This window comes from Mauremys mutica, chromosome 1, assembly GCF_020497125.1.
Source record: "Mauremys mutica isolate MM-2020 ecotype Southern chromosome 1, ASM2049712v1, whole genome shotgun sequence".
Taxonomy (NCBI): Eukaryota; Metazoa; Chordata; order Testudines; family Geoemydidae; genus Mauremys; species Mauremys mutica.
This window is the reverse complement of record NC_059072.1, coordinates 75,702,947-75,715,173: the sequence shown is the minus strand read 5'-3', so window position 1 is coordinate 75,715,173 and position 12,227 is coordinate 75,702,947. Positions and strand designations below refer to the sequence as shown.

The window sequence follows — 12,227 nt, the reverse complement described above, 5'->3', positions numbered from 1 at the left end:
CTGCACCTCCACCACCACCATCACCATGCCAGTTATTCTCCATTTTGTATTTGTGCATTTGATTTTTCCTTCATAAGTGTAGTATTTTGCACTTGTCTCTACTGAATTTCATCTTATTGATTTCAGACCAATTCTCTAAATTTGTCAAGGTCATTATGAATTCTAATCATGTCCTCAAAGTGCTTGCAACCTCTTCCAGTGTGGTGTTATATGTAAATTTTATAAGCATAGTCTCCACTCCATTATCCAAATCATTAATGAAAAATATTTAATAGTGCCGGACCTATGACTGACCCCCAAAGGGACTACACTAGATAAGCCCTCCCAGTTTGACAGTGATCCATTGATAATTACTCTTAAGGTTATTTTATGGTCTTTCAACCAGTTGGGCATGCGCCGTATTGTAATTTCACCTAGGCCATATTTCCCTAGTTTGCTTCTGAGAATGTCATGTGTAAAAAGCCTTACTAAAAATCAAGAACTAACACATCTTCTGCTCCTCCCCACCCCCAGCCCCCATCCACTAGGCCCATAACCCTGTCCAAAAAGGAATTTAGGTTGGTTTGGCATGACTTGTTCCTGACAAATCCATGCTGGCTATTCCTTATAACCCTAGGAACTTACAAATTGATTGCTTAATACATTTGTTCCAATACCTTTCCAGGTATCGAAGGTCCTCTTTATTCCCCTTTTAAAAAAATATTTTGCCCTTCTCCCATCATCCAGGACCTCACCAATCCTCCATGAATTCTCAAAAATAATTGCTTACCAGTTCCAAGATTGCTTCAGATAGTTCCTTATATACCCTGGGATGAATTTTATCAGGGCCTGCTAACTTGAATATATCTGACTCACCTAAATATTCTTTAACCTGTTCTCTCTCTCTTTTGACTTGTTCCTTCTCCCTCATTGTTAATATTAATTGTGTTAATATTTGGTCACAATATACCTTTCTAGAGAAGACAAGCAAAACAGATATTAAACAGCTCAGCCTTTTTTAGATGCCATCAGCTATTAGCTCTCCTTCCAAGCTAAGTAGGGGACCTACATTTTCCTTTGTCTTTCTCTTGCACTTAATGTATTTAAAGAACCTCTTCTCATTGCTATTTATGGCTCTTGCTAGGTGCTACTCATTTTGTGTCTTTGCCTTTCTGATCTTGTCCCTATAAACTTGTGCTATACTTTTGTACTACTCCTTAGCAATTTGTCCATGTTTCCACTTTTTTTTTTTTTTTTTTTTTTTTTTTTTAGGTTTTCTTTTTGATTTTCAGGTCATTAAAGAGCTCCTGATGGAAGTTTATTGGCCTCTTACCAGTCTTCCTATCTTTCCTTTGAACTGGGTTAGTTCAACAAAGCCCTGACAAAGCCCTGTACATAGCAGCAACCCAGCCCTGGCCTTCTGCTCTCCTGAGAAGTGCTGCCATGAGCCATGGTCCCTGTGCATGTGGTGTAAATCTTCAAAAACAAAAACAGCCTCGGTGTTATTTGCCAAAAAAACCAACATAAATTTAACAAACAAACAAACAAAAGACTTGATACCTCTACGGTAAATATGAAATCCTCCACTCGGGGAAAGGAAATAAACAGCACAGATACAAAGCTGGAGTGGATGGGATAGAATTGAGCAGCAAATCCCCTCCCTAAAACTGTATTTGTTTCCATCTTGACTCCTCATGACTGTCCTAATGTTATTTATTCCATGGAACCAAACATCAACTCCTTGCCTTCAGTCCAGGGATGAAGACAGAATTTGGAGAAGGATACATGAGAGGATTTTGATCATAAAAAGAGAAGAGGGTTTGTAGTTTAGTTTAGATAGGAAGACCAACAAAATGTATTTCAAATTTGACTTATTAGGAAATATGTACACAGTAGGAATAAAAATAGACTTTTATCCCTCATTTTCTTTTATGGATAATGAGTGAGATTTTCAAATATGGCTACAGAATTATGTACCAAATGTTTGAAAAATACCATCATATAACTTTAAAACGCAAATTGCAGTTAAATACACATACACATTTTCTTTTTCCACACAAGTCACTATTCAGTGTACTCATACTGTTTGTTCATTGGCTCTCAGAAGCAGACATGCCAAACCCATGGGGAAAAAAAACAACACAAAAACTGGGCTTGTTTTTGGCTTAACTGGCTTGTGAGTTGCTTGTTGGCTAGTTTTTGGCTTGTAGCTTGTTGCTTCTTCTTTTTTGATCAGCTCCTGGCAAGCAGGGGTAAGGGGGGGCAAGAGAGTCAGGGTACACAGCAGGCCCACCACAGTCCAGGGGGGATCTAGTCAGAGTGTTGGGGTTTTTAGGGATTGACTTATTTTGGCCTTGTTTTGAAAGGGGATTAGCTTGATTTTTGGCTTATTATGAAAGTCGAGTTGCTTATTTACCACGTGAAAGTTGGCAACTGTGCTCAGAAGTGTTCTTACAGTCTCAGACAGACACCTGAGTAAACAAAGTGTTTAATGTAAGTTGGCATTTGTTAGTAAGTCGACACCAGTTTAACAGAAGACTGCTGGGGGACTACCTTTTGTCTGCCATGTCATCATAAACTCATCAAGGCTGGGACTTGTCTCTTAAACTGAGCTGATTAAAACTTGGAATGTCCATTCTGTGGGAAATTCAAGCATTTCAGAATTTCTTTTTGTCTTGAATTGGAACAAAAAGTTGAAATTTCAAAATTTCCCACAAAACCAAATTTCCAAAGTAATTAATTTCAACAGGGTGAAGGGCTTCATTTAGACTTTTGTAATATCAGATGTCAAAACAAAGTGCTTTAACCTCATGGAACTAAACATTTTGATAATTTACCATCAAAAATGGTGAAACTGATATGTTCCCATGAAACGTTTTAATATTTCAAATCTATATTTTCCAATGGGAAATTGATCCATCCAAAATTGGTCATCTTTTCTCTTACTCTGTACAGCGCCAAGCACAATGGAGCCCTGGTCTCAGATGGGACTTCTAGGCACTGCTGTAATGCAAACAACAGAGGAGACTTCTCTGTTTTGCTTGTGAGCCACTGGAGGAGGTTGTAATAGATCTACATGGCAGCTCCTACTAGGGGGAACAGTATGCCAGAGCCCTAAATTCAAGTCCTGTGCATTTCTGTTGAACCTGAACATTAAGTGCTCTGTCTTTGCTTCAGGGAGGCTTGTAGATTTATATTAGCTGATGCACTTGCATACTCAACCACAGTAAGCTGAATTGGCAAGATACAAAGAGATAACAACATGCAAAAAGGAGCTAAATAATCATAGAATATCAGGGTTGGAAGGGACCTCAGGAGGTCATCTAGTCCAGCCCCCTGCTCAAAGCAGGACCAATCCTCAGACACATCTTTACCCCAGTTCCCTAAATGGCCCCTTTAAGCATTGAATTTACAACCCTGGGGTTAGCAGGCGATGGTAAACAGAGTTGGAAGACTGGAAGAGATGAGAGCAAATGAATGAAATAGATCCCCAGCATGAAAAGATGGGTAATACCACATGGTTTAAATGCCAGGAACTAATACAAAAAAAAATATTTACTGAATGGTTTTAATTATACTTTCAGTATAAGGCATCTGTGTTTATTTCGCACAGGGCTGACATCCCTGCTAAGCCATACCGGAAGATAAAGTTGGCATCTGATTAATTTAGTGATTGCTGCTTTATAAAACAAATAACTCAGGTGGGCAGAGAGTCACTTACTTTATATATAGAAGGAATGATTTGGTTCATTTTCAGCCTGTGAAACACAAAGACATCATAAACTGCTGAAACTGCTAGAACAGTCACTCCTTGCTCCTTCCACAACATGCTGCAGCCAGCACAGAGTCCTGTCCCCAAGATCCAGCCCCACGTGCTGGATGAGTAGCTTCTTGTAGAGCAATGTTTAACGTAACACAACAATGAGAGCAGAAAAAAAAAGCAGGCTCCAACATCAGCCCTCCCCACAATTCCTGCCACTGCTTCGGTGTGGATGGGATGAGATGCAAACAGCAGACCTGCGATTAAGGTCCAATATCCATCCCCAAACAAGATTCTGGAGAAGTTTGTGAAAAGCCCAGTGACTGCAGCGTGTAACAGGACATTTACAAGATGGTAGCTCCAAGGATCCATGCCTCCAATGGCATGGTTAATGCGAAAGGAGAGCGTGCAGAGAGGACGGTAGGACTTGTGACTCCCGCTGTGGGTTAGGAGAGTTCCCCAAAAATCATTGTAGAATATGTGAGTCCAGGGGGTTTCTGGCAGAAGATCCTGGTTTGTCTTGATGGCTCGGCTATTAAAAAAATAAAAACAAAGAAATGAATCAAACAGTCAAAAAGACAACTGAGAAGATACAATCATATTGCTACGGCAATGCAAAAAGGTCCTTGTTTCATTATTCTTTATGTTGTGCAAGAAAGAAAATAGCATTATGTCAATGCTATTTTACTTTGAGTTCTGAATTTTTACTAGAGTACAAGAGGTGTTAAAAGTGTCTATCTATTGACTTTTTCTAAAATAAATTTCCATATAAATTGGCTTTTAAAACATTAGAAACAGATGTTATGCTGAAACCATTAAATAAAACACCCTTCGATGACATTCATCTGAGTCTAGCCCATGAGCAATCGCTTAAGATTTGATGGGTTATAATTAAAATGTAAAAGAAATATGAAAAACTGACAAACTGACAAACATTGTTGAAACAACTGATCCTCGAGCAATTCAGAACTAAAGCCCCAGCTGGCCTTTCATACTCAAATTTTAATTTAGATGTTAGAATGATTCTGACGGTCATGGATGAACAATAACTACATGAAGTCACTAGACATATGCATATTTTGTGCTGCTACATTGGCCCATCCATAGACTTTCCTGTATATATTTTGCCTGACATAGAATTCCCAGAGAATGCTATAGGTGTGGCCAGAAGACAGAGTATGTTAAGAATAAAATTCCACCTTTTCTCTGAATATTTTAAATTTATAAAAGATGTATATTTTACATTTTAAGATGTACTACTCCATGAATTCTATGCTGTAACCACCTTACTGTAAAAGTAAAACTTAGTGTAAGAGCTTAGATTTATCTGTTTGTGGTCTCCATGTCTACATTCAGCTCAGTAGAAACCTGTCCACCATAACATTTGCAAAACTACTTATTCTTACAAATCCTATAATCTGTATTTACAAATCACAATATGGGAGAAGGTTTTAGACCCACACAGCTTAAATAGATGTCCAGTGTTCAAATAACAGCTTGCCCCCATATGTAAAACAATCTTTATAAAATTCTGGTTTCAAGATGCCTTGTTCTAACTACTAAATATAGACTGGACACTGTTATTATTATTACTAAACATTTATATTACAGTAGCACCTAGAGTCTAATCAGGCCAAAGCTCCATAGTACTAGGAGCTGTACAAACATGTAGTCAGTGATAATCTCTCTGAGTTCAGATTTGCTAGTTACAGAGCCATCTGTGTCTTGGCCTACCTTCCCAACTGGGACTAAATACAACAGATAAGCCCAGGCATTTACCAAAAACATCACGTGGCACAAAGAGGCCACAGCTAATGCAATTCATTTGCCAAATCACATTTATTTTTTTACCAAGAGGCTGCAATATATTGTGGAAAACACGTGCACCAGTGAACTGAAAAATCACTTCACAGTTCTTTCCAGTGACATGGCACAGTTAGAGAACGCCCCAGAGCAAAGAAGCAGATGGGCATGCCTTTTACTTCACTGACATGTTTCACAATTTGTAAAAACCCATTTTTAGAGTGCCCTGCTCTCTAAAGAGAAGGGATGGAATCCTAGCTCCACTGTAGTCTTATTTAACAGCCATAGTTAACAGGATGGAGAACTCTATTCTGGGAAGCAGTGACCCTGAAAAAGACTTGGGGGTCATGGTGGATAATCAACTGAACATGAGCTCCCAGAGTGATGCTGTGGCCTAAAGATCTAGTGAGGTGCTTGGAAGTATAAACAGGGGAATATCAAGAAGGAGTAGACAGGTTATAAAACCTCTATTTGGCACAGGTGTGACCACTACTGGAATACTGTGTCCAGTTCTGGTGTCCACAATTCAAGAAAGATGTTGATTAATTGGAGAGGGTTCAAAGAAGAACCAAGAGAATTATTAAAGAATTGGAAAACATGCCTTATAGTGAGAGCCTAAAGGAGCTCAATCTATTTAGCTTAACAAAGAGAAACTTAAGGGGTGACTTGATCACAGTCTATAAGTACCGAAGAGCAGAAATTTGATAAGAGGTATCTTCAGTCTTGCAGACAAAGGTAAAACAAGATTCAATGGCTGGAAGTTAAAGCTAGACAAATTCAGACAGGAAATAAGGTGTAAACTTTTAACAGTGAGGGTAATTAATCACTGGAACAACTTAAGGACTGTGATGGATTCTCCATCACAAGAATCTTTTAAATCAAGATTGGATTTTTTTTCTTAAAAGATATGCTTTAGTTCAAACCAGATTTAATTCAGGGAAGTCCTATGGCCTGTGTTATGCAGGAGGTCAGATGATTACAAAGGTCCCATCTGGTTTTATAATCTATGAATCTGTGAAGTTGATGGACAAATTCCCACTGAATTCAAAGGGGCCAGGATTCTACCCAATATGTTGAGAGAAGAGTTACTAGAACACTATAACAAGAAGGTTCTTCTTCTTCAACATGGAACACAGAGATACAACAATATGTTTTTCCATACTCACTCTTCCACATGGCCATACATGTACACACACTAGAGAGACTGGCCAAAATCAAGTCTTTAAATTTAGACAGGGGAGAGGAAAGGCCTGAAATTCAGATCTGAAAGTAAATGTTAAAGCTGAAGTCCTTTTCTGCACTAGAAAGGATAGACAGACACCTTAGCTGGAAAAATATAAAAAGTGGTCTCAAAAGTCTCATATAGGCCATCTTATTTTTTATGCCATTATTTTAAGGGACTTGTGTGTGAGAGTGACACATTTCTTTAATAAAAAATGCTTATATGCTAAACTGTAGCAACTCCATGCAAATACTCTAAATGTCATGTAGCTCAGCAGTTCCACCGTCTAAAGCACATTTCTCTAATGTTTTTAGACATGAATACGGTCTGCATGTCCTTTTGTCTCTGCACGTATGGAGGTTATGAAGAGGTCGCCATAAATCCTTTAAAGATCTGGTGATGCCTCTTAAAACACATTACATTTTTCATTTTGAATTCTGCTTCTACCATGAATCAGGTTGTCTGTGTTTGTTTTCCCAATCCCACAAACACTTTTTCCTTTCACTACTACTAGTAGAGGACTTTTTTCCCTATTTTGGGGGATTGGGAAAGGGAGGGGATAATTTTTGTTTTTAAAGCTTTTATCTGCTCCTGCTCTTTACTCCTTTTCAGAAATCTTAATAGATCCTCTGTGATTTCACAGTTGGCGATAACAGCTTTGAGAGCAACCAACAGAGGAACAGAAATTCATGCGAGACTGGAGCAGGTTTGGGGCTAGATACTGCACAGAATTACAACTATTCTTTGGGATAACAAAGTTCAAGGCCTTGGCTGACATATAGATTATATGGGGATGGCAGCACTGGCACAGATAAATCCCAGTGAGCATGGCTAAGAGCAGTGGTTCTCAAACTGGGGCCGCCACTTGTTCAGGGAAAGCCCCCAGTGGGCCAGGCTGGTTTGTTTACCTGCCAGGTCTGCAGCTTCGGCCGATCACGGCTCCCACTGGCCGCAGTTTGCTGCTCCAGGTGAATGGGGGCTGTGGGAAGCAGCGGCCAGCAAATCCCTCGTCCTGCGCCACTTCCGCAGCCCCCATTGGCCTGGAGCAGCGAACCGCAGCCAGTGGGAGCCACAATTGGCCGAACCTGCGGACCCGGCAGGTAAACAAACTGGCCCGGCCTGCCAGAGGCTTTCCCTGAACAAGCGGCGGCCCCAGTTTGAGAACCACCGGCTAAGAGTGACTGCAAGATACACTGATGTAATATGGAAGCCCCTTTAAAAGTTAAATATATTCTCCTAGGCAGAAACCCTAAAGGACAAAGTGGCAGTGCAACTGCCACTGCCCTAACTCAGGCAGAATGTGTATGTGTGTGGGTTTGGTCATTTTTTTTCTGAAAACAATGATATACACCATTATTAAAACCATATAAGTAACAGTTTTAAATATCGAAGTCATTAAATTATGATTACCATCAATACACAGGAATAACAACCTCGTACAACACAGTACTTTCCCGATACATCAGCTACATTTAATAAGGAGTGAAATACGGTACAAATTCATACTTCTTTTAAAGACCTCCCTTCGCAACTAGACATGTCACCCATATTCTCCTTCCCTCCAGAAGCTAACCATACCTGTCTCATATTTGCAAAGAAGCACCTAGTGTGCAGTCCAAAACCACTGTCACTCAAATATTCTTTACAGACCTAGCAACAAAGCTGTCATAACTCTAACCCTTTCCAGTTTAGAGCTCTTTATTTGCAAGCCTGGATTTAAAATTTTATGTACAGTATTGATCACACTCTGCTTAGGTATAAAATCCACCTGACATCTCTGAAGTTTCAGGAGAGCTGTAGTGCATGCAAGCAAGATAGCATATTCTAGCATTTTCAAGTAAATGTAATAAAAAAAAACCCCACACACATAGAACTTGCTTCATTCCATAGCATTTACTTGATGGTTTAAGTCACATCACAGTCTGTCTTCTCTCTGCTCCAAAATCTATAGTACTAACAAAAATTCATTCCCTCTGATTATTTTTTCTGAACTGTTTACAAGTAAAGAGGACTCTGTTCATGCTCTGGAGTGTGAGGAAACACAATTAAACAAAAGTTAAGTGTCCTGCAGCAAAGAGGCAGTCTCCTATAGGCCGCTGGCTAGCATTCAGCTACTACTGTTTCATATTATGCAATCTAATAAAAAACATTCTTGGCCAACATTTTTGTCATTCATTGCACAAAAGGATGCAGGAATAAAAATTTCATATAAACATCAGAAGAACCAGGCAGCACTAAGGCATATTGCAAACTTCAAATTTTAAAAAGCAAGGAATAGGAAGTTTCACTATTGCTGTCTAAAGATAGACCACACTACACAAACATCTGCAGAGTACATAATCCCCAGAGCTCGTTGAGAAAGTATTTTCCAATACCACCCTCTAAAAGGAGAATAGGTAAAGGAAAATGGGAAAGAAATGTTAATTTTAAACTAAGCTGAAGTATTTAAAAAAATGTTCCATTAAGTGGCAGTGACTTTCTGTGCTGCCATGAAACAGACTTATGGACTCTCAATCCTAGGAAAGAAAATAATCAGTTCACATCATAATAGCTTAGTCAGGTTTCAAGAGGCAACTCCTTAAACCAAGAAAATTTACTTTTTCATCAGTTGATCTTGTCTGACCATTCTGGAAGTTTACCAGATTTCTTTCAACTGCACAATTCAGAACAATCACTTGCTCAGACTTAATAATTATACAGTAAGGCAATCCAGACCCCAGTGATGGTAGGGTCTGGGTTACCTAAACAGTCTACTCATTAGAAATGAGGCACTTTGCAGATGATAACTTAACACAGTTGAAGAAAGAGTTGAAGGTCTATGGCTCTTACACTACAGGTATAATTATTTTATGGAATGGCATTAATGATATTCTCAGAGAAAGCTGCTTCTCTTAAACTCCTATTAAAAGGTGCAAGTGATAAAAAGTGAGGGATCATAACAGGAACTCACTAGCAAGAAGAGGCCAGCAAAAGAAAGAATGGGGGAAATGAACAGACCTAAATAAAGGAAGAGATTATAATCCTCACTCAGAGGCCTGAAAACACTTGTCCCCAAATTCAAAAATGGGCAAAAGGAAAGGAGAAATAGAATTCTAAAGATTTATTCTTCTTTCTAAATATTCTCATTAATTCCCATTTTAAGTCAATAGGATACATACAAATAAACATCATAGCATGCGCCAAAAAGGACAAGTGGACAAAAACTACAGCACCTAAGATCACCACTGAGGACCGAGCTGCAAGGACATTCGTTATACCAGTTCCCCTCATACTTACAGCTGTGCATGTATAGTTCGCATTAAATATCTTATCAATTCCCCCAAATAAAAAAACCCTAAAAGAGACTAATAAGCAAGCTTTTTCGTTTGTTTGTTTTGTTATTTGAAAATTAATTGTTATTTGTATTAAATTAGGAAGCAAAGAAATAACTGTTATTTTGCTACCCTCACTGAGTAACCAATTCAAGAGCAATTTTAAGAGCAGCTCTTCTTAACACTTTGGAAAGCACTGCTGACATGTTCCCTATAATGGCTCCTGCACTCACAACATTCTGAGTTCTGCACAGATAGAAAGTAGTATTAATTGTTGGCTCTGGGAAAGATTCTGGAATAAAAGAAACTACGAAATGCCACATTAGCACTGTCTTCTCCCCCTCTCGTACTAATAGTTTTCCTTTGGTTTATATCCTGCAGATTGGTCCAATCTTGCTAATGGGCATAATAAGAGAAACTCCAAAGGCATTCACCACTCTGAAAAATAACTCTAAACTCTATTCTCTCTAAAAGGCAGCAGGTCACAGGGGAAGTCGTTTTTCAAAGCTCCAACACAACTGGCATTTTTACTTTCAGCCAGCCACAGACAAGATTTGCAGACTTGTTAGAGAACCTACTTTCTTCAATTTTTAATGCCTGCCCATTTCAGACGTCCCAGGAGAGTGGGATGTCTTACTCATAGTATCAAAATGGATTGGTTTTGAAAAAAAATTCTTATAGTCAGCCATCAACACATCTGAAAATGGAAGTCTGATAAAGACAAAAGCTCTGATGGCAAAACAATTCCTATCTCCCCATCCAAACCAAAAAAATCTCTAGCACCAGCCATAGAATATTTATTTTCCTGTATCTCTGCACACCTAGGAGCACAAGCAAGACTGTTTCAACAAACTCCAAGAATGTAAAAGATCCAATAGTTCACACTCACAAAAATCAACAGATGTTTTTGAAATTAACAGCTATATATGTCCTAAATGTATATGCTAGTGCTAAACTGATCCAGGTGTTATCACCAGAGTAAAAACCAGATGTGATGTTTTAAAATGATTTAACACATTAAACTATGTGTCCAGCTTTAACATTGCTAATGGTCCCCACATGTTTAAAATGAACATCAGTATTTGAAGTACAGAACATATTTTTACCAAAAGGAGAACACCTAAATACATGCAAGAGGCTGTTGTCCCACTTGGGCTCATGTCAAACAGACAAAAGTCTAGCAACATTCTGTACTGGTAAAGCTCCATTTCTTTATTCTGAGATCCTTTTGGAATCCTGTAAGTCAGACCACTGCCACTAAAACCACTAGCAAGAGTTATTGATACTCTGCAAAGTCTGAAACATTTTCTAAGTGCATAGTGCTGATGTCTTAACAGCTTAGCCCAGCATCAACACATTAAAACTTGAGTCATTCAAATTTTTAAGTACCTCTAAGCACTAAGGATTTAGGCCTGAATGCTCAAAAGGAGTTAGGCATTGTGATACAATACCTAACCTTTAGGCACCTAGAAAATTACAGGAACACTATAATTCACAAAGCCTGAGTTAGGCGCCTAGACTCCCTATACAATGAATGGGGACTGATAGGCCCCTTAGACTGAGATCCATAAAAGCCAGCACAGTAGACAGGGAGCCGCCAAACCTAGCTCATCGGAGATACTGAGCAGGGGTGTGTGTACTAAACCTCACCCTTTTCACGAAGATATACTTGTATCCGATTAAAAGGAAAAAGTTACAATAGAGAAAAATTAACTCAGTATCAAGTCTACTGCTTTATACTGTGCCTAGTAAACTTCTGCCAATACAATGGATCTTTTATATGAGTATAAACAGATTTACCCATGTCACACTGAGGACTCTTACACTGAAGAGGGAAATCATTTATCTTGTGTAATGTAACATAGGAAGTAAGAACTATGCACTGAATATGTTGCTGGTATATGGGCCCCAGAATAAGATGTAAAAAATGGTTATAGTATTGATAAATCCTGGACCATCAGTAACAGTATTTCCATACCAAACCCTGTTATCTTAGTGCAGTAACTGAAAAAAAACAACATGTAATGGGCCTTTAAGGTCATTCTTACTCAGAAACAGCCACAGATCAGCAAAGCGCTTAACCACAGACTTAAGCTGAGACGGGCAAATTTTTAATCTGAAAGTTTTTATAACAAATGCAGAGTCAGGTCAA

At 38.8% G+C, this 12,227-nt stretch overlaps 1 protein-coding gene across 2 annotated transcripts in view; it reads right to left on the bottom strand.

Moving 5' to 3' along the window:
- Positions 1-12,227, bottom strand: part of TMTC2 (transmembrane O-mannosyltransferase targeting cadherins 2) — a 371,717-nt gene that overhangs the window by 219,817 nt on the left and 139,673 nt on the right. The window contains exon 2 of one of the 2 annotated variants that reach the window (XM_045002668.1): positions 3,701-4,271. The exons of the other annotated variant lie outside the window; for it this stretch is intronic. Coding sequence (XP_044858603.1) covers positions 3,701-4,271 — 571 coding nt within the window. The remainder of the gene's footprint in view (positions 1-3,700; positions 4,272-12,227) is intronic. 2 annotated transcript variants of the gene reach the window in all.